General features: G+C 47.2%; 1 protein-coding gene across 1 annotated transcript; it reads left to right on the plus strand.

Moving 5' to 3' along the window:
• The first annotated feature begins 8,426 nt into the window (after positions 1-8,426).
• On the plus strand, positions 8,427-13,608 carry LOC144130214 (uncharacterized). The gene is made up of 4 exons (XM_077664194.1): positions 8,427-9,381; positions 9,461-9,625; positions 11,354-11,527; positions 13,057-13,608. Exons 1-4 carry the CDS (start codon positions 9,348-9,350, stop codon positions 13,125-13,127), a joined length of 444 nt encoding a protein of 147 aa, XP_077520320.1. The 5' UTR covers positions 8,427-9,347; the 3' UTR covers positions 13,128-13,608.
• Positions 13,609-23,320: the final 9,712 nt, after the last annotated feature.

Consider the following 23,320-nt stretch of genomic DNA (forward strand, 5'->3'; position numbering starts at 1 on the left):
ACCATCAGTCCGTTGCAACTAAGGTTGCGCACTTCATCAATGAAAGGCCTGAGGTATTCCTGGAAGCACGGAGGTTTCCCTGCACTGCAGTACGCACTGACCATAAATGGTTCAGATTTCTTGATGTTAATTACTCTGCACAGAATTGGCCAGAGTGCAGTCTGGCTACTCCTATGCAGAGGCAGCCCATCAATATTTGCGTGCAGCTCGACATTCTCAGGCGCTGGTCCTTGGCCAACAGCATGCTGAATTCCCTCAGCAAGGCCAAAATGCACAAACGAGTCGCCGTGTTCTAAATTAGCTTTCCGCTCCGTCTGCATGATGGTCCTTGCATCTTTCGGGAGCTCTACAATCCCACGCCGACGGCAGAAGTCCAGCGAATCATTGATGCAGGCGTGCGTCAAATTGTGCTTGCTAGCTATGCTAGCTAACTCCTCCTGCGCTGTCGAGAGATGGCGATAACAAAGCACAGGAGACTCCTCATGAGGCTGGCCCATTTCCACGTTCTCAGCAGTAAGGCTGTTCGTGGACGAGGTCTCATCGCTTGAGTCGCACGAGGTAGCGGTATGCTCACTAGAAAGGCTTTCAGCGCAACTCTCGGACACATAAGCCTGCTCGTTGAGCTCGCTCTGAACAGATGGCATTGACGGGTCTGCAGGTAGCGACGAAATAGCTCGTCCGCTGCCACTAGCGCAAGCGCCGTCGGCGCAGGCTTCGCTATTCGGCCGTTTGCTTGCTCCGGACAGTAGCGGGAGTAGAGGGGCGCTGACGACGTCCAAGGCCGCTTCGCCGCCCGTTCTCTTGCTTCCGGAGGATTTCAGATACCTAGACGGTGGCCGTCGGATGCCGAGCTCTTCCAAAAGTTCCCTGTACTCTCTTTCGATGATACGGTATCTCCGCCACTTGCTCATGACCTCCGTCTCCATGCTCATGACGGAGCGCAAAAGATCAGAGTGACGAACAATCAACAAACCTAACCGCTCAGAGCTACAGTTAAAAACGAAAAGAGGCCTAACAATGAAGATACTCGCAGCGCACAAAAGCACAAACATTACAAAAAGGCGTTAACACTGTGCATAAAAAGACCTCTGGTTGCGAATTATTTGGTATTATATTAGGTCACTATCTTTAGTAAATAAAAAAAATAGTTGAGTTGTTTTTATTTTTAATTCACGGAGAAAATAAGTGGCCGCAGTGGCACGTCTTAGTAGAATGCGTCTAAAATACGGTCGTGCCGCACCTCCATATTTACCACCACTCGCTCATAACTGTTCAGGTCATAGCCTCCTTGACTCGCTCATCCATCCACTCCAGTGAGAGCTACACTCTACTGTAGGGTTGCCGGAGCAAATGTAGTCACTGTCTGTAATTTATATTTTTTTGTGATTTGTTTACAGCCTTTCTCGGCTTTGTGCCAGTGATCGATGTGGAGAGGCTATTTTCTCTATTTAAGCGCTGATAGCTGGTAGAAAACTTGTGAAATATTGTGTGGGCCTCAGGTCAGACGGGGCATCAGCCCAACAGCCTTTACACAAAACTCAAGGCACAAAATGCGTGGTTCTAGCGTAGTTCTAGTGCGTGGGCTACCCCCCCATTGACTGCTTTTCATATAATGTACTAGAATTCTTTACGTCACGCTTTCAAATAAAGCACAGGTACTCCAAAACGGCAGCATGAGTACGGAGAAACGTACGCCGGCCTCATGTGACGCCGCTGATTATTCGTAATATAGTCCGAGGTGATGGCGGCCGTGCTGGACATCTTATCTTCCCGCATACACCTAACGGCTTAATTCTGTGCGTCAAGTTGGCTCAGTATAGCACCTACCTTGCGATTAATTGTGAATAAATGGGCTATACTGGAAGGCCGCTTTAATCGGTGCATTGAAAAGTAGAGAACACTGCTACGCAGAAAGAATACATATGGAAATATACACCGATGATCAAAATTTGCCTTTTGTTGGATTTGTAATCGGTGAAATTAATTTGAGCAAATGAACAAGGGCTTCGGTGGAAGGCCCCGGCCCCAGTCTGGCGAGCTTTAGCTCTACTGTACGGTAACTACGCCAATTCTTTTGCGAAAACGCTGAGTTGCGTGCAGCTACGCAGAACGACAACACCGAATGGGAGCAGCACATATGTTACATTTCAGGGCATGCGGTAGGGTTTTTTCTCGACAGCCCCGAAATATCTTCCCCTGATCAGCATCTCTGACAAACGTTTCCTGCTGGATAGGTGCCGCAGCGTTCCTTTTTTTTTTCCTGCATTAAAAGTGAGCTGAAGAGGCATTACTGCGAACCTAAAGCTTCTGAATGACCGGCGCCGACCCGAACTCCATCGGTTTTGTCTATCGTCCATTCGGTGATTTCGTAGCAACAAAGTCAATTTATGCAATCGAATCTGACAATCGCGTGCTCTAACGAAAGTCGACAATCTGTCAGACAATACCCGGTTCTGCGTGATAAATGCAAAAAATGTTGGAAAGCCGATAGACGTTCCCGCTGATGAAGTTGAAGGTCACATGACCGCGCATGTCGAGGTGATGAGCCGTACGTATGGGTTCAGAAACGTCTATCGTAACCTGGACATGGTCAGTGACTTTCAAATTCATCAGTATATCATGCCTCCAGAGGGACTTTCCCATTGATGTCTGACCAGACGGATATGTTCCCATTGATGTCTGAGCTGGCACTCTCTTTGTTGTCACTGCCGTCATCAAACGCAGCCGTCGAACAAATGTTCAGCTAAGTCTTAGGGCTGAGACGGGACAAAAATTCTTGGCCGGTTTAAAATCCTTCTAGCAGCCTCCATTCCCGGCCATACCAAACTTCACGTACATGGAGGAGCGCTTGCAAAGTCTAGTTATAGATCTACATTCTATTTCGCAGGTAGGTTTTATAGTGAACGAGACCTGGCTGAACATTTGTTTGGCGGCTGCGTTTGATGATGGTAGGGACAACAAAGATAATGCCAGCTCAGACATCAATGGGAACACATATATGCTAGGGCTCGACGAAAGTTCGTCTCCATGGTCAGGCATGATACTGATGAATTTGAAGGTCACTGACCATGTATGGGCCAAACTTTTCTCCTTCGAATCAGCTCACGATGCCTGAGATCCCTCTCTAGACTACTTCCGTCTATTGTGCTATATCTTGTCTAGCCGCAACCTCTGTACTAGAGTTTGTCTTGGAATTTATTGTAGTGTATTTATTTTATTGTGTTTAGTGAAAATGTGAGCTGTACCTATACTGCATTGCTGAATGCATATCATTACTGAGTGAGTTTATTGTGCGATGTTTTTTGCGTGTTGTTATTTTCCCGATACTGCTATGCTTTGAGAAAAAAATAAAACGACGTTTATGATGAACACCACATTTGCTTAATCATGAATTCGCTTGCAGGCAAGCCTTGCGCTACTTCTAATAGTATTATGTAGATATACTTGCGAAAAATAGTTTAATATGGCTAAGGAGTTTTCCATGCAAAAACAAAGTTTTTTGGCTACATTTGGGCTACTACGGAGGCCAGCTTGGCTACCTGTGCTTGGAGCTATCTGGCAACCCTTGCTGCCCGTCCGACCGCTCTGACGGATGCCATCTCTTTCTTTGTTCGGTCGGCGCTGCGTTTTCACCGTGATCTTCAAGCCCGCCACTTGCGTAAGTATTTATGCTTTTTTGTTAGTAGCTTTTTTTGTTTCCTCATGAGCCTACTGTCATGAGTAGCAATAAGGGGAGAGGCGTCATTTGTTGCCCTGTTCTGTAATTGTACTATGTTATAGTCATGTGGGAGGCTAGCTTGCCACATGGGTTCGGACCGACGACATGTGCACCTTCAGTTGTATGCCTTTTTCATGCACTTATTTTCTTAACGCTGCGTTGTATTGCTTCTGAGATGTGTCGCGAGACCTTCGTGTGAGAGAAACATCATGAGAATAGGGCGAGCGAGCTTGTGAAAAATCAGTTTACGCACTAATCTTTGTTTGCATCGCTTTACTCCTTGCAGCATGCCACCAAAACCGTTTGCGGTCGTGAAGTTCCCGATGGAGGACGACAGCTTGGCTGTCGTCTCTGTCGGGTGGCTCTCCCACGATTGGCAGCATTGCCTCTGGCCAAAAAAGAGAGCCGCGGAGGTAATCCGCCTCGCTCGAGAGGAGGCGGACCTATCCGCCCCAGGGTGCGAGTGGTTCCGCTGCCCAGTCGCTGTCGTCACAACATGCCGTAAGTGGTTTTATTGCCGGGATAACGCTATGTGTGCAATTGTGAATTGTGGTGTCTAGCATCCCGAAGCGACGCATGGGCTGTGACGGGCGCTGTATTGGAGGGCCCCGGATTTTTTAACCGTCTTTAACGTGCGCCAACACTTCACAGCACACGGGCGCCTTTTGCTAGCCTGTCAAGTGACTAATCTTTTCAAAACTGGGAGGCTAATGAATGATGCACACATGCATTTGTGAGCTGATGTCATTGCTTCATCTGCATCAAAAGCGATTGCCAGTTCAAATTCGCATGTGATCTCAAACACTACAATGCCTTGTTTTATGGTGATATCCAGTTTCCAGGTCACTGGACTCTACAGGTTTGAAAACATTTAGGACTGACTGCGCTTTGTTCTTGTCCAAGTTTATCGCTCGTGATTGAAAAGATATCTCTATCACATGGGCATTTCAATGACTTTCAAACCAATTGTCTACGACTCAGGAGATGAACACTAGTTGCTGCACAGTTAGCTGCAGCAGCAATTGAGTCAATAATACATGGCTTGCTCGTGACGTGACTTCTGCTCCTATCAAGCGCTGGCGGCCATGCCACCAAACCACTCGATCCCAGACCGTTTTACCATTTTTACGGTGCAGTGTTGGTGTTCATACTGGCTTTTTATTAATCTCCCTCCATGGCAGCGCACCGTATATTAAGCACTAACATTGCCGAGCGGCACTTAAAACGGATGAATGCACTCGTGTGTAACCGGCTTATTCTGGCTGCTGGGCAAGAAGTGCTTGAAATTATAAAATATTTCAGCTAAGTGGTGGTGCTAGCCTCCAAGTAAACCGCTTGAACTCAAACTTGGACAAAGCTTTTCTCTGTATCTGCGTTTTATTATGAGTTGATTGCAAGAAAAAAAACGATAACGAAAAGCCTTTGCTACCAGGGATGCAGATCTCAAACACGCTCAGGTGCTGGACTTCTAAGTTGATGTGTTGACAATAGTAATTCCCTGGGCACTCTGCGCTGAATGCGAAAGTGGTCTTCGCTGCAAGGTGAGCTCAATCTAGCGGTGCTGGCGCGCTGCAGCAGAGGACGCGGCGAAAGCCACGCCTGTGGTTTTCACTGCACCTGCACGCTAGTTACCCAGGCACTTGAGAGGCACTGCACAGAGCACCGGTTGCCCGGAGCAGTGTTCAAACTGGAGGTGGGCAAACCTGTACTTCATGTGAAATTGCTAAGCTCGAAGCACCTACCGCTCTTGTGATGCAAATAAACTTAAATTGCACCTTAAGGTTCCAAAATACATAATCAAAACCTCACCACTGTTTGGCTTCCTGGCCTTTTGCCTGCTGTGAGGCTGCTGGCCACTGCAGCACCACCTCGTTATTTTGGAAATATGGCGGAGGCCTATTCCAGGAAGGGCACCATTTTAGCGTTGTCTTAGCCCTTGGCACCTGCTTTCATTCTGTCAAGTTAATCATATATATATCATGCTTGCTCCCTTCAGCTTCGGACACATGTGACAATGCAATTGAAGAAATGGGCATGACTATGCTGACATGTACTATGACTTTGGAGGTACACTTTGAAGGCCTACAGGCTCTGGTGCAACAAAGATAGAGCTAGCAGTGGGGCGCATGTGTGCACCCAAGTTTATATCCTCCACCTACTTAAGGGAACAGGGTAGGCAAAATTTCCGAAAAAAATCGATTTTTTGTTTTTGTGTAATTTAAAATCTTTATTCTTTCCTTAACATAGCCCAGTGTTTCATCTGCGCGCACGCGAAATATTTACCTCAAAATCAACATTTTTCGAACCCTAGGCAGCATCCAGCCACGCCCCCTTTGACACATGCTCGGGATCTGTGCCTCTCCTAAACTTAAAAAAAAAAAATTTCAGCGCCTCTTTTTGGTCACGTTTAGCGGAATGGCAGTCACTCATCTGGCAACAGCGAAAACCTAGCTAGCATACTTAGCCAAACGAATCCTAAGACGCAGCTGGATTATTCGCAACGCGCGGCATTTTGCTCGTGTTTCGGCGTGTTTTCGCGGACATACGAGTTTGTTTATACCTTTGTGCTGGTTATTTATCGGTAATGCAATGACAAAGCCAAAGAAGTGCTTTAAAAAACGTCTCTTCCACGAAAACCGGCATAAGTCAATCTCCAATGACGCCAATTCTCCGCAACACAACCCAGGAGTGGGCGCCGCGGCCACCACGTGCGCCTCTGCATCGAAGCTTTCGCACTCGGCGGAACGCTTGAAGAACCTAAAGGCAAGTGACAGTGACCGCGGTTATGGCCTGATTGACATTGACCTTCTCTCGTGTGCCGTTGCCGAAAGCTGTGCGTGTAAAGCGTGCGGTGGCGACATGCAGCTTGTTGAAGACGCTGCACGAAAAGGAGTTGCTTGCACGTTTTCCCTGCAGTGTGTAAAGTGCTTCTCAGCGCACCGGTTCGAGACATCGAGACGGACAACATCGGGCCTTTACGAAGTCAATGTGAGGATTGTTTATGCATTGCGATGCATAGGAAAAGGAGCAGCTGCCGGGATTACGTTGTGTGCGATGCTCAACTTGCCAAAACCACCCACAAAATTTTCGCGGTACAATGATGAACTACTGAATCATGTTACCGCCGCCGCGGAAAGATCAATGGAATGCGCAGCTAAAGAAGCAACGGACCTCAATGATGGAGATACTGATATCGCTGTTGCTCTTGACGGAAGCTGGCAGAAGCGAGGGCACACCTCAAATAATGGCATAGTGTCCGCAACCAGTGTTGACTCTGGCAAGGTCATTGATGTCGAAGTAATGACGAAACATTGCGCAATGTGCATATCGAAAGCCACCTCTCGTGCCGACCGAGACAAGCATCATTGCCACCGGAACTATGAAGGTTCAAGTGGAGGGATGGAGACCGAAGGTGCTTTGCGTATATTTCAAAGGAGCATGCAACTACACGGTGTTCGGTACACTAAGTATTTAGGAGATGGGGACAGCAAAGGCTTCCTTGCTGTGCAAGCAGCAAAGCCATATGGAGACCATGTTGAAGTCTCCAAGCTAGAGTGCATTGGCCACGTCCAAAAAAGGATGGGGACCCGGTTGCGAAGACTCAAAAAAGAAAACAAACGAAACAAGCTGCCCGACGGAAAAGTTATCTCTGGCCGAGGACGCTTGACTGATACTGTGATGAACAAACTTCAGACATATTATGGCTTGGCCATTAGGAGACATGTTGGGAGCTTGGACGACATGCGGAAGGCCGTATGGGCCACCTATTTTGATATGGCCTCCACTGATGCTCATCGTTCCCATGGCCTGTGTCCAAAGGTTCCTGACATGTGGTGCCGATTCAAGAGCGAGATGAATGGAGAACCTTACATCCACAAGGATTCCCTCCTGGCAGCGGTCCTTGAAGCAGTGAAGCCGGTGTTTCAGCAGCTCTCAAAGCCTGAGCTTCTCCGGAAATGTCTCCACGGAAAAACACAGAACGCGAATGAGGCGTTCAACAACGTTGTATGGGAGCGTGCTCCGAAAAATGTCTTTCTTGGTCTCAAGACGCTGAAAATAGCGACAATGGATGCTGTGCTAACTTTCAATGATGGCAGCATTGCTCGAGCCGAGATTCTGAGGTCATTCGGAGTTTCTCCAGGACGGTTTACAGTCCAGTGGTTGCGCGAAGCTGACTGGCGGCGACTGTACTTTGCAGAGAGGGCTACACGACTGGTCACTAAGGAGGCCCGGAAAACAAGGCAGCTAGCGCAGAAAAGAAGTGTTGATGATGGAGGGGACTACCAGGCTGGTGGCTATTGAAAAAATGCGTGAGAATTTGTTCCTATAGTTCTATATTGCAATAAAGCTCTTTCTTCCACTTCAAAGCCAATTATCTCAAAACACCCAAATTTTGCTACATTTGACCCTTTTTTTAAGAAACTACAGGTGCACGGGAGACAATATTTTACAGACATTGAGCAAACATTACAGATAGTCTACTGAACTAGGATTATAAATATTATTGCAGATTATGGCTCTAAAATTTGGTGGGTCCAGTAAAAAAAAGATAACAAAAAACCTAACCTTTAAAAAGAAATTATCCTTGTTCAGTAACACTACCTAACATTGCTGATTACAGTGCCACCAAGGTTAATGTTCTAACCCCAGCAGATCATGAGAAAAAGGGTCACGAACATAGCCTAAAATGCATGGCAAGAATAGGACCTACCCTGTCCCCTTAAGCTGCCTAGCTCTTGCCTCTGTGGCCCATGCACGGGGAATGGTGCTATTAATAGCTTGTTTCTTCAGACTTCTTTAGCATGTGCATTTTGCCTTGTAGCAACCCGGACCTCTACTGCTGCATGTAAATAACAGGCCAGTGATTGAGGCATCACAGAAGGATGCATACTGAGCATAAACTAATTGCAAAATAGCATATCATTGTCAATCAGAGAAAACTTGCAGTAATCGTGCTGATCACGCAAATGGCATCATTATTTAGCATGCATGACACTTTATATACTACGATCAAAACTGCCGCACTTCAGGTTTTTGTTCACATACCCATATGTTACCGGCACACTGCCCAGGTATAAAAACAGGAAATATTTGTGCCACTGATCAGTATCTAAGCAGAAAATTTCTTTACATATGTAGTTGTCATTATCAGTCTAATTGCATTGACTGCAGAACAAAGGCCTTTCCCATGTCCCTCCAGTTGACCCTGCCCTGTGCCAGCTGTGGCACCTTGTGCGTACAAATTCTAGTGGGAAAACTGTCGTGCATTATCGTTTACCACCTTCCAGCCTAGCAGGAAATAAACCACATATGCAGCAAAGGCCACTGATGCTACCACTGAGGCTGTGTGCTTGGCCACCAAGGTCACATGATAATCTACATCCCTTTCCTACATTTCCTTTCATAGCCCACAGGCTGCTTCAAGATGCCTACTGTAAAGTGTTTGTGTTTGTAATAGCCAGGAATTATTGCATTAAAAGTAATATCCAGGAATTGTTGCATTAAATGTTTGCGTTATTTTCATGTGAAGCAGCAATTTTAGTGTGGACTGCACTTGAGTTGGGTGTTTGATCTCTAATCTTTTGCAGGATCATACAAGAATGCTGAAAAAAAGGCTAAAACATATGAGATGAGCTCTGCAGTGGAAAGCTCTGCAATTTCTGGTAAGTGGAAAATCCTAAATTTTTAAACATTAGTAAAATTAATGCATATTCAAAATATGCACGCATTTTTCTGTTTTAGGCAATGAAGGTCCCGATGGGCCTGAAGTCCGGCTGCCATTGCCGCTGAGGCTGCCATCGCCACCCCGGCTGCCATCGCCACCACCCCGGCTGCCATCGCCACCACCCCGGCTCCCGTCGCCACCACCCCAGCTGCCATCGCCACCCCGGCTGATATCACCACCCTGTAAGCCTTTATCTGTGTTTAGTCTTTAGATTTGCATTGTTTCAGTTATGGCTTAGTGAATTTATGGTAATATCACATAGGAGAAAGGGGGGACACCCACCCTCTAGCCGTGCCTGCTTTTTATCGATCGCAAAAAATGCATATGGGTGACTCATGAATTTGAGCTCAATTAAGACTGAAGCATGCGCTGATTGATGTCAGACGTTCTTTCTGAGAAAAATGTACCCGGGCGTTGTTTACGGCGTCCCGTGTTCCGAATGTGACAGTGTCTACATTGGCGAGACTGGCAATTTTAAAAGGCACCTAAAAAAGCATTGCAATGATAGGTTTGCCGAGAAGAGCGATTGTAGTGAGGTACTGTAAAAATTGAGTCATGAAGTTTAGCATTTCACTGTTTTCAAGCAAAGGATAGAAAGTAGAATATAGTTTTTGTACTGAAAATTTAAAAGTGCACAGAAGACAGGGACAAGAGGACTGGATGGGACAAACGCTGCTCACAACTGGGTTTATAAGAAACATTTTTCATTAACAGCCCACCTGTGAAGTCATAGTCAGCATTGACTTGCACAATGTAACTGCCAAAGGCAGGAGAGAATTTTAAAGTTGTAATTCATCAGAATGTAATCAAAGGATGGTGCTACGTGTGTACAATGCTTGCTGACACCAAAGCATGTACTATAGTAAGCATATGCGACTTGCCCATGAACAGCAGCGCTTTTTGAAGCATGGTCACAGAGCCTTTCGCTCATACACTCGACACACAAATTGCCGCAATGGCTTTGTGGTTAAGGTGCTTGGCTGCTGACGCGAAAGGTGCCGGCTCAATCCTGACTGCAGTGGTCTCACTTCAGTGGAGGTGGAATGCTAGATGCTCGCCCGTGTACTGTGCAATGTCTGTGCACGTTAAAGAACACCAGGTGGCTGAAACTATCGGAGCTCTCTACTGAGTTGCTCCAGCTAAGTTGGTTTGGGACATAAAGCCTCGTAAGTCATGACTAAGAGACAATTTCGGTATCTCCCTTTCAGTTTGTTTTTTTGCCATATCCCACGATTGCAGTCCTGTGCACTTCAGGGAAGCATCCGTGGCATTCCCCACAATGAAGTGACAGATTCAATCCACCACCTGTTCCAAAGGGCGTGGGCGCTCTCTGAGGCGGTCGTTAATACACCAGCCAATTTGGCTGATGTACACTGCCACACCTGTGTGGTATATTTCATGCATAAGGAACTCAAAGTGCCATCGTTGTCACTAGGCAACGGCTGAAGACCGTAATATCGCTTTACAAGATTCATGGTCGGGTTTGGTGAGCGTCTGAGTGCTTTTGTACTACAAACGCACACAGACAAGAGAACACAAGTGCCCTCCAGTTGTCTTCTCTTGTGTCTGTGTGTGTGTGTGTGCTTTTTTTTTAGCCATTAAATATTTACAATGCACAACTACCAACTCGCCCTACACAAAGTAATCTTTGTGTGCCATTGCAGAGTGTGGTCCTTGTTTATGCGCATGTACCTGTGCAGCCAGCAGTGTCTTGGGATTGAAACATGGCGTGGTGTCCTTGCTCTCGGGCACAGGGCGAATAACAGAGCTGTGTCGCGCCACGCAGTCCGGGATTTACACTGCTGCTTTACAGTCACAAAATACGCACACCAGCATCGAATCAGCATTGATAAAATAGCTTCTTCTCCTGCTTTGGTCACTAAGGTCTCTTTTTCTCTCCTATTATGCAGATGTCAAGCCTCTACGATGGCACGCTGTTTGGCTTCCTTTTCGAACACCTCGAAAATGGAACCTTCGGCGAGCGGCTCCAATGGCTCTACTGGAAGCATGGCACATTCCAAAGGTTCTGGAAGCACGGCAACGCTTCGAAAACATCGAAGGAGAAGGGCTACGCCATGTTCATGGTGCGGCTTTATCTATGTGCACGTGTAGTGCTATGCGTGGAAAGGTAGAAAAATAACGAGTGTGAATCTAACGACCACTGTAATGGCAATAACTAACGCCCACTGTAATGGTGATAACGTTAACACGTAAAATGTGTTGAACATGCACGGCTGGTACAGTACACACGATGTCCCAGCAGAGGGAAATCAAGGCTTTCAAAAGACGGGGCGTCCTGCACGAGCGAAATTGACAGTACCGTAGGGAGTCGCTTGGCCTAGTCCGCCTAGTATATTTCCAGCCTGCCTAGATAATACTCATTAGCTAACTTTTCAACTCTTGTCTTCAGGAACAGAATTTCAACAGTAATTTTTAGATAACTTTGAAAAACAAGACATGCCGGATCTGCAACAAGACAGACTTTACGTAGGTCTTTTTTTTAAGGGTTTTCGAAAACCTGCGAAATACAAGCACTACCACATGACAGCAGCACTATCTAAAATCTTTTTCTCAAAAGACACAGCGCTTTTCCCTATAGACCTTGGCGCAGGCTGTGGCCATGAGATATGCGCCAAGATATGGCCGCCAGCAACCGCTCATTTGTCTTTCAAAACCAGCGCATGTCAATGTGTGTGTGTGTGTGCGCGCGTGCGTTTGTGTGTGTGCACGTGCGTGCGTGTGTGTGCGTGTACACGCACAAAGTAGTCTGCGTTCTGGCTTGATCTCGTATATAGCTGAAAAGCTTCTTTAGAGGAAGGATATTTTTTCCACCAGCGGTAGACGCGCGACGCACATTCAAGACCACCACTAGCTCCTGCGGTCTGACAGCAACGCGTTATGCGGGTTCACTTTCGAAACACAACTTATCAGAAGTTGCTGGCTCATCTCCTGTGGCCACCTCAAGCTCCAACGCCCGTCGAGGACAGCCCTTCTAAGATAAAGGATCTAGATCTTTGAGAGAGCGTATGGGAGCGGTGCTGTCACGTGATGCGTTTTCGTATTTCGCAGGAGATTCTTTAAAGGCCGCAAAAAAAAGGAAACACAAAGCACACGTTACTGCAAACATTCCAGCTGCTTGTTGTTCAAGGTTGTCTGCAACTTTCCTACTGACACTTTGTTCCTGAAGCAAGTAGTTAAAATTTTAGCTAATCATTCTTAATAATTAGCTATGCTGACTAAAAAAATAATGTGGACATGTAACAGCACTCGTTTGGATGCATTCGCGTGTAATGCTCCGTCTTTTGTTTTTAATCTTCATTTGTTTTTAGCTGGAACACCATTTGCAAGGCTTCGCTTCCGCCCGCACAGGGCCTTGTCCGAGCACGATTTTTTTTTCTTCTTTCAGCAGTTTCAAAAGAAAATGAAACTGCTGAGGGAGCAATCGTAAAATAAAGCAGGCTGGGGAAGTAGTAACTGAATACACGATTGAGCACTTGCGCCTTGCAGAACTGCAACCATTTTTTCACATCAGTGTACGAGGGCCCTGCAATGGCAGTGTTGTAAGTAGCACATGTCTTCGTCGTGGCATCATATGTATCCATCTTGTTTCCAGGAATGGCTGAGGTACAAGCATCTCCCCACCAAATGCGGGCGAATTTATGCGAAAACATGCTTCCTTGCTGACTTAGCCAAAGTGGACCTCCACGAAGTGCACAGTTGGGGCGGCCAGCCTGCAGGGAATGGCTTCCGGTACAGGAGGTTCCTGAAAGAAGTCCTAGGTGGGTGCCTCAACTACCTCCCCTTTTCTGCCAAAGCGCCGTTTCTAGCTACTCTGCCTGGACTCCATGATCATGCCGCACCTAAATGTTCCAAAGTTGTATATAAACGAGGCAAGCAATATTGGACGGCGCTTATAGCCTTCCCGTCAGAGTATACAATGAGATAGCATTAGAGATCCCTCCAGCGCAAGTACTCACTTCTGTCGTAGATTCACATTTCGTGGGGAGTCTTGGTATCAGAACTCGGCTGCAATGCAGCGGATAAGCGATACACCACTTCCCTCGCAGGCGGCTCTTTCAAATACAGCTACCGGTGGGGCTTGTGACACCCAGGTTGTCCTGCGCAGATGGTTCTTCGGGAGGCTTTCCATCTCTCGACCAATGAACTGACGCGCAGTGCCATGGTAGGCCGGTGAAAATTGAATTGAATTTATTTAAATTAATTTCGGTGCTGCCATGGTGAGCAGACTACCCACCATGAAATGTGGGCCACCTGCTTTTTCGTGACACAGATGGCTTTTCTTGTGAACACGAGCTCTGATGCTATCGCATTACAGTTAAACCTCGATATAACGAAGTCGTAAAAATCGGCACTTTACTTCGTTATAATGAAATTTCGTTGCATCGAAATTTCGTACCTAGCATGTGGAAACATTACCAAATCACTTGCCAGTTGTAAGCACTCATCCTTTATTTTCTCTGAAAGTAATCAGTGACTTTCTTTTGCGTCTGCTTTGCAATCAGAGATGGCCTCACACTGCGTTCATAGGCCCACAAGGATTGCATTGCATCTTGCTGCCCAATCGAACTCGCGTGGCGCCGCAGAACATCAATTGCGTCAAGCACTTCGCGGCTGCTCGGGGCATCGTCGTCTTCAGCATCGATATCGCTGCCTGGGTCCTCCTGCATGCTTCCCTAGCACATCCTGCACGATGGAGTCGTCGGTAACTTCCTCGGTGGCAACGACGCAAGAGTCTGCGTAGAGGAAGTCTTCCAGAGCGACACCGTCAGGAACGGCCCCGTCACTCTCCAGACACCTCCATGCTTCTTCAAGGCCGGCTTGATCGCCTTCCTCGCCATCGAACGGAGCCCTTTCATTAGCCTCCGTGCTGTTATTGTCTTCAGAGGCACTCGCTGCTGCTGCCACGCCGTTCTCAAACCCGGTTTTCCGGAAGCAGTTCTTGATAATTTCCTTTGATGTCGCCTTCCACGATAGGAAAACATCTCTATGGCTTGAAAAATATCCACCTTAGTGGGGCGTTTTAAGCGGAGATTGAGCAGCAGCTTGTCGATCAACCGGCGACGATACGCACACTTTACGCTGTTGATGACTCCTTGGTCGAGCGGCTAAAGCAGCGACGTGCAGTTCGGTGGAAAAAACCGTAGCTCGACATTGGTAAGCTCTAAGTCGTCGACGTGATGGGCGGAACAATTGTCCACTAAGAGGCACACGCTGCGGCCGCCATTCTTCATATCCTTGTCCAACGCCCGGAGCCAGTCACGGAAGATGTCGCGGGACATCCACGCTTTCGTGTTAGAAGTGTACTCCACTTCCAGCTTCCGAGCGTTTCTGAAGCACTGCGGCTTCTTGCTCTTGCCAATCACAAGCGGCACTCTCTTATCACTGCCATCCATGTTGGCGCACAGCAGAGCAGTTATGCGCAGTTTACTCTGTTTGCCACCATGGCAGCGATCACCTTTCAGTGCTAGCGTCTGATTCGGTAGCATCTGATAAAAAAATCCAGTTTCGTCCGCGTTGTAAACGTCCGATGGCTGGTATCGCGTCAGTATTGCTGGCATTTCCTTCTCCAGCCAACTAGCGGCTTCAGGCGCGTCAGCCGACGTTGACTCCCCGCACAGCAGCCGTTCGACGATCCCGTACCGGGCCTTAAAACGGTGGAGCCAACCACTGCTTGCCTTGAATGAATCCTTCTCGAGCAGGCAACCGAAATCCTTTGCTTTTTGCTGCAAAATTGCGCCACTTACCGGCACATTCTGCGCTCTGGCGTCCATGAACCAGGCGAACACAGCCTTATCTACGTCTTGATACGTAGCAGGCTTCAATCGCTTACGTTGGGCGCTCGTTCCACACTTCACTGAGCTGAGGATAGACTCCTTGGCTTTCAAAATTGTTGAAAGCGTACTCATGGATATGCTGAATCGAGCCGCTACGTCCTTCTTCTTTTCGCCTTTCGAAACTGCGTCCAGAATCGCCTCTTTTTGCTCAAGTGAAAGGGCTTTCCGCTTGCCACTCATGGCGGCGACGCACGCGGGCATACACGAGGGCAACCAAAGCAACGCCTGCGATGTATCCAGCACGTGTGGTAGCAGCGAGTGAACAACGCGACAACGCGGACAAAGGAGTACGGCGGCGACGGCGGCCGCGCAAGTTCGCAAGCAATCACATGGGTTGGCAGATCCAATGACAGACGGGCGTGTAAGCTGACGCATGCACAGCAAAGAAGCCTGGGAGGAGTGGGGGGGGGGGGGGGGGGGGGGGGGGGGGGGGGGGGAGTGCGCCGTCGCCGGCGACCGAGCAAAAAAAAAAATAAAGACGGGCCCGGACGGAAGGAAGAGAGAGGGTTGCTCTCTCTCTCTCCCGCTTGCTGGGAGCGAATTCTACGCGCCCCATGAGGCCCATCCGCGTGGGTTACCCAAGTCACTCACGCTAGCACCGCTTTCCCCGCGGCCGTCATCGTCACGGCGACATTTTCCTTCCGGGTAAATTTTTTTAGGATACGCGACTTCGTTGTAATGAAATTGCAGCAATATTACTTCGTTATGTCGAGGCAAAATATACATGGTTTCCATTGGGGAATAAGTTGAATATGCCTTGTAACTTCGTTATATTGAGGATTTCGTTATATTGAAGTTCGTTATATCGAGGTTTAACTGTAGAAGTACTGAACCTAAGTGGTGATAAAATTTGCTACTTGACACTTCCTCCGCTTCACTCAATCATTGATATTCGATACATGTGCCACCACAGAACACTTCCTACTGTTGTCATATTAAAACTCATTTAGGGCGGGTGTTGCCAAAATCCACACCATTATCCACTTTAATCGCATGTTCTGTTAGACCAAGGCATGCACGCGCATTCTGTGCCAAATTCTGCTGTGTAACATATAAGGAAGCTTTTTTTTGTCTCCACTTTTAATCATAACAACCACAATTATGTGTGCTATGTGATTATGTGTGCTATGTGATATTGATAACCCACCATCTTTTCTTGAACGTTTAATCTTATAAGACGTCCCTTCGATTAGACACAATATGTCCTGAAGGAGTTGGTCACGCTCGCTGTACTCTTCTGTTCCCGATCTAAATGGAGTCAAGTACAGAAATTAACGCTTGCGCGCACACATAAAAATAATAGAAAACTTACTTCTTTTGATTCCTCCTATCGTTGGTGGCGTACCGCGTAATCAGGAAGTCGAACCGATCGCACACGCTACGCGACGTGAATGGTTTTTCAGCATCGCCTTCAGCCGAAGAGCGATGTCGTCCCATTGGTCGGGATTCCGAAATGGGTCACTTGTTTGTACTTCAAGAAGTAAAGCGACATCCAATTCCGGCGTATAAAATACTCTGCTTGCGTTGACAGCATCTCTTCCATTACTCGTGTCGGCTTGCATGTTCACCGTGGATGACAGCACGTGCACCAGTGTAGCGTCTGCATCTTTACAATGTTGTGGTTCCGTATCGCGCTGCCATCTAGTGCCAAACACTGAAAGCGCTGTAGCGCTGGGCTGCACATCTTTTACTTTCTGACAATTGTACTTAGTATATTACTGTTTCTAATGAAGAATAAAAAGGTTGTTTAACGAAGTGCAAAAGCAGGCACATCACTAAAAAATTACTCGACACGTGCAGTTGCTATGGCGATAAACGTACACGTTACTTAGGCTTAAAAGGTCAAAAATCACTTCAGTATCTGAAAAACAAGGGACATTTGTCGCTAATATTTTGGCGTGTGGGTGAGACTAGACGAAATAAAAGCGAACCGCTACCATTTGAGCGAGATATTGCGTAAGACAATCCAGCGGCGACATGTATTTATTCCGAAGCGGGCGAGCCGGGCGCCGCCATCTTGTCAACGCAGCACGTAGCGTCCCATGTTGCGTACGCTACGCTATGCTTTATAGCGGGCGTACGTCCGCAACGCCCGGCTAGATACGTTGCGTTCTGCGCATGCGCACTTGTTACCCGCAGTGTCATTGCGTACGCAAGCTCACTGCGTACGTCTAACTAAAAGTGTCTATTTTCGACCAGAAACGAAACTGCAGGAGGCACTGTCTACGAGAAAAAAGCTTATTCAACCTCTCCCAGCAAACGGTAATGGCGGGCAACGTGCCGTTTTCGAGATGCAGGCGCTTGTAAGTCGATTTGCGCGAAAAACGGCACTTCCTCGAGCCACCGTGGTTGAATAAAATAGACTTCTTACTAATTTCACGATCAGATTTTGCCTTGATCTTACGGGGAGTTGTAGCTGAATGTCCAAAGATAATTTTATGGGCAAAAACTCAAAACAAAAAATTACTCGGAAAACTCGCTTTTTCGACGCTCATCTCCCCTTCAGCCGTATTACGCGCGATAATCGCCTGCATTTCCCACTACTTTCTACATTAGCCAGTAAGATTTCTGGGCCCCTGTGCCGCCAAGTGTTATTTGATCTCGGATTATCATCGGGACGATATTTGTTTATAAGGGGAGGTAGTGTAGCGAAGGGAAATTTGAAGCGCGAGTGCCGTGTGCCAAAGACGGCGCTGCTGTTGGTGGACCTGCCTGTTCCTGTGTTCTTGTGCTCGTTCTATCACCACCTGTGCTCGCTGCCGGCCTCTACATCAAACAAGCCGTGACAATATTACCAGTTATTTACAGAAGCAAAGGAAAAGCTGCGAGCGGCATTGAGAACACAGCCAGAGCTTTGTTGCCGTCTTCGTCTCCGTCCACTCGTTCACTCGCTCAGTGTCGTCATCTACCTGCTTCAATATCATCAAATGCAGTTTTTTGTTTCCAATATTACCAAAAACAACGGTTAGCAGGGAATGTTTTTAAAACAAATGCAACAATAACAAATCTTATCACAATTTTATTTCCTGTAGTTGGTTGCACAGCCTGTTATACCAAGAGTAAGTGTTTAGTGTTTCGTTAAAAAATCTATTCGAGGAAAAAAGTTACGAGTGTTCACGCAAGATGAAACGGCAGAGAACTAAGTTTCGAGAAAATCAACGAAAAAAGATTTGATATAGCTACATATGCAATACAGCAATATCCAGGAGGGTTAAAATCCACCACACTTGTAGCTTAGGTCCTCTTTAGTTTTGTCTTTACTTCCTTTTGCTCGTGCGTCTGCTCGCTTTCTTTTCGTCGCGTTTCTTGTGGCATCGGTAGACTGACGGGAGGATTTCTTGATGCGCTGTTGGTCACCTGTCAAGCAAGCTTTCATTGTGTGGCATCCAGGCTCGATCCCAATGTGCTTCAAGACATCCAGCGTCCCTTTATTGCCATTGTTGAAATGGCACACAGCGTCATACATGCCAAACTTCAGTGTTGGCAGGCTGGCATAGACATTTTTAGGTACCCTTTGCGAGAGCATGCCGTTGAAACATTCTGTGTCTTGCCATGCAAACATTTTTTGAGGAGCTCGTGCAAACAAAGGCCAGTAGAAAAATCCTTCCTTGTGCTTGTTAATACATATGCCAGCCGCTTTAGCTCGGTTGAAAGCACACCAACTGCTTGCTCCTACAGGGCACAGCCCATGCCTTGGATTATTGTCTGTGGAACTCGAAAACTAGCTAGCGTTGCTTGTTTCATTCCTGCAAGATTTCCGAATTTGGCTCTGATGGCAATGCCATAGTAATTTTGAAGGCAATCAATGAGTACCAAATGCAGGTCGTGGACAGGCTTTCAGTTACTGGGGTACACTAGCTATGGAGGAAGTAGCGATAGCCCTATCCGTAACGCACTCCACATCGAAATACATAGTTACAGATTCCCAGGTGGTTTTTAGAAACTATATGCGTGGCAGAATCATGCCGCTAGCCTGCCAAATTCTGAGTGAGTGTAGGACTTCAGTTGCACGGAAGGAGCTAACATGGGTACCAGGTCACCAGGGAGTTGAAGGAAATGAGCGCACACATGCTTCGGCCTGAGCTTTTCTTCCCCGGAATCCTACGTCCTCCCTTACTGATTCAGGCTCCCCCTCTCCTTTAACAACATATGCAGAGATATTACAGCATTTGCGCCTTGAAAGGCAGACACTCCCGAGGCCCGCTAAGGGTCTTAGTAAATCAGAAGAATGTCATCTTCGAAGGCTACAAACTATGTCGTTTAATAATCCAGCTACGCTTCACGCCCTTGAGCCGAGTCCTTTTTCGGCACAGTACAAATTTTGTGGCCAGAAGGCAAACTTATACCATATGGTATGGGCTTGCCAGGAAAATAGCAGTATCGACATAAGTCAGCCAACGTGGGAGGGCTGGAAGGCGGCCCGGTCCAGCTCGGACCTCGAGGAACAACGAGCCCTCGTCGCTAGAGCACGGCCAGCGGCTTTTACCAATGGTGTCCCGGACTGGGGACCCGATCAGCCTTCCCTTGATCTAAGTCGTGACTGCGCTCCCAGCTTTGCCCCAAAGCTATCCGCTCAAATAGTTGCAGATATGCATCCAAATCATCTCTCTTGTCATCAAAAGGAGCCATCAGCTTTCTTGGACAAACTCTAGCCGGTCTAGGAGATTCTGTACCCGCTAAAGAACGCTGATCATTGTCCATGATCTCCTCATATCCTCCCGCGACATGCGCCTGTTTCCACAAAAGAAACTCCTTCTCCCGTTCTATCCTTCTTTTCTCCTGTTCTTCCGCCTCGCGAGCTCTTCTAGCCTCTCGCTCTTCTGCCTCGCGAGCACTTTTTGCCTCGTGCTCTTCTGCTTCACGAGCTATTTTCTCTTCTCTCTCTTCTGCCTCGCGAGCGTCTGCGCATGCTTGCGCCCTTTCCTCTGTCTGCCTCTTTCCCTCCTCCTTATAGAGATGCATCGCCTCTTCCTTGCTTAACCCTAGCTTGAGTGCCAGTTCTGTTTTTGCCAAATCCATACTTTCTGTCGTCGAGAGATCAGAAAAATCCGAGACAAAGCAAAAAGAAAACAGGAAATAAATCCTGGCAGGCTCGCCACTTATCTTTGTCACGGATCTCCCCGGAGAACACTCGGACCTAAAGAATGGACTAGGCGACGGGTGTACCCACACAAACGCGCATTTAATACACCCTACGTGACACACACTAGAACACAAAACTAACACAAAACACAAAGGCTATAAATACACACGACCCGGGCACACTGCTACCAGCGTCTACTACTAGCGTTCTACTATTCGGGTCGGCGTTTGTGCTCACGGTTAGTTCGGTGCGGCTGCGGCGTAGTATGGATCCTGTATCCGGTGTCGAGGCGGCGTGGGATGTGCTTGGACTGGCGTCGCTGGCTGCGTTGTATAAGCTCCAAGTTGAAGCGCCCGTGGAGGTAATGCCGGTGTTGTTGGCGTTGGGGGCACCACCCGGATGGGTGGCAACAGCGCTGGAGACACCCCTGGCCGTAGCAGGGTGGTAGCATCCTCCTTTGACTCCCCGGAACGGGCTCAGGCACGGCAGGAAGTCCACGATGCGATGCCGTGGAACGCAAGCTCACCGGAGCAGTAGCCGGCGTCGCTCTCTTTCAGCCGAAGTGTCCCTGACCCGCCGGAGCCTCCGCTTCTCTGCTGTTCCCCCCGTGCCTCGCTCTGCCTCGCCCTTTTATAGCCTCGGTGTTATACCCCTGTCACACGGGCACTCTAAAGGCACTTTGAACTAATGCTCCTTTACGCTCCCAAAGGAGCACTACTTCAAGGGAGTTCGTCCGTGCTACACGGTCGCGGAACGACCTTCGCAAGAACTTTTTAGCGCCCTCATCGGCAAAAAGCGTTATTTAAATTGCAAACCTCACTGCACATGTAAATGCATAAATGGCACATGTTTTTTAGTAAATTAGCTTTATAACTGTATTATGTTAAAGCAACGCAATTTTAACTGCAATAATGACACGATTTTCCAAGTACAGAGCATAACATCACAGTGCTGGCCACACTGAGCCCAACTCGCTCGTATATCTGGAACGAGAGTATGGCGTGGTGAGACTGCCGCAAAACAAATGATCTTATATTTTAAAACACCACTAATCTTATGAAGTGAATTTATAAAACGAAAATTGAACGTTTCTTTTCTCAATTTATTTATGCTGTTAACTCACTGGGAGAGAGAGTACTCCGTTGAAGCCTCAAAGGACGAACTCGAGCTGCCTTGTTTCGAAGCTCCTTTGAGCTAGGTGTCCTTTGGCGCATCCGTGTGGCAGCGCGCGTTCGTCCTTAGAGTAATGGAGCATTAGTTCAAAGTACCTTTACAGTGTCCGTGTGACAGGGGTATTAGTCCACAGAAGCCTTGTCATCGTCTTCTCTTCTCCACCAATCATCTCTCTCACCTCGCCGAATGCTTCTCCACCAATCATCTCTCTCCACCTCACCAAATGTTTCTTCTTCCTCCTCTTTATTCTTCGGTTAATGGTTAATCCACGTAGTCTTCTTCACACGTATTTCCTTTAAAATTTAATTTTGTCCCTGCAAAACAGGCTGGAAGCCTTATTAAACTTCAGGTGGTTCATGACAAAGGACACACCTCTTGCCTGTAAGCACGTGCCATCCTGTGAACATGAGCCACCTTTTGGCAAAATTAATTCAGACGTTGACAGTCATGACCTACAAAACAGGCTATTACACCTTTTATCTTGCGGCATGTTATCTTATACAACAGAGCAACATTTACAAGACAATGCAGCGGCTTTGACATTTCATGGAAGCATTATCTGCCATGACAAAATGTAGAAAAATATTTATAGAATTACCACCCACTGCAAAAACTTGCATACAATCGTGTGTCCAATATGGAGGATACCATTTCATCACAGCAAACAGTGCCACCATAACAGTACAGCACCAGCTATGACTTTACCAATTAATGAATGGGTGCAAATGCATACACTACAGACAACTTATTGCAAAAACCATTCAACAAAACTCCACTTATAAACTTCCTATTAAGCTGAACATTTCTGTACAACTCCAGTAATTGTATTCAGGGATCAAATTTCTGCAGTATTTTTACACAGTGATAAAAGGAAACAAATAAAAATTAGCACATAATGCCAAGTGATGTGACCACCAGACTGCACTTCGATGTTTTTTCACACCTGATATTTTCGTACAGCAATGGGTTGTATCCTTATCACTACATACAAAATCAATCTGTAGTGCTTTCATGCAGTGTACACCAAACATTGCACCAAAAGCTTGGGGGGCTCTTTAACATCCAGGTATTGTATAAATCTTTGCAGTTCGCAACTTGAAAATAGCTCAATAAGTGGGCTGCGCTGTAAGTAGACTACTCGACATAGTCATGACCACTTCCAGTATGGATCACTGGCACTTCTCCACCCTCCATCAGCTGCTGCTTAACATAATGTTGCTGCAAAGGTGTGGGCCTTTTTTGGGGAGAGAAGCACAGCTAGAGGTACGCTTGCTTTTGTGCCAACATCTCGGCTGCTTTTCTAGATTTTTATTGGCAGGAGTGACAGAGGAAACTGACACATCCTCGACTGGAGTGACGGAAGAAACTGACGCATCCTTGACAGGCGCTCCTTGTCCAAGCCGGATAAGCTCCGCAATAAGTTTGCGAGCCGATTCTTCTGTTGCTTCATCAATAATTCTGTTGGCAAAAATTTGGTCAGCAAAAGCTAGTTCAGCATGGATATGTGCAGCCAATCAGAATTCAGTGCCTCAAGGCTCATGCTGCTTTGGATGTTGTTTAGCAGAGCTTGAGGATTGTACAACAGAGGAGAATGGTCATCGGCAGTTGACAGAGGGACCTCTGAATCTTTGTTGGCCTGATCGTGACAGTCGCCTTTCTGCAACAAATCCCAATGTGCTACAGCATGGATGTGCTTGCACATTCCGAAATGTACAAAAAAATTCGTGCATTCACGCCAGAACCTATGGACACCGGCGCAGTCTCAA

This window comes from Amblyomma americanum, chromosome 4 (genome assembly GCF_052857255.1).
Source record: "Amblyomma americanum isolate KBUSLIRL-KWMA chromosome 4, ASM5285725v1, whole genome shotgun sequence".
In the NCBI taxonomy this organism is placed as follows: domain Eukaryota; kingdom Metazoa; phylum Arthropoda; class Arachnida; order Ixodida; family Ixodidae; genus Amblyomma; species Amblyomma americanum.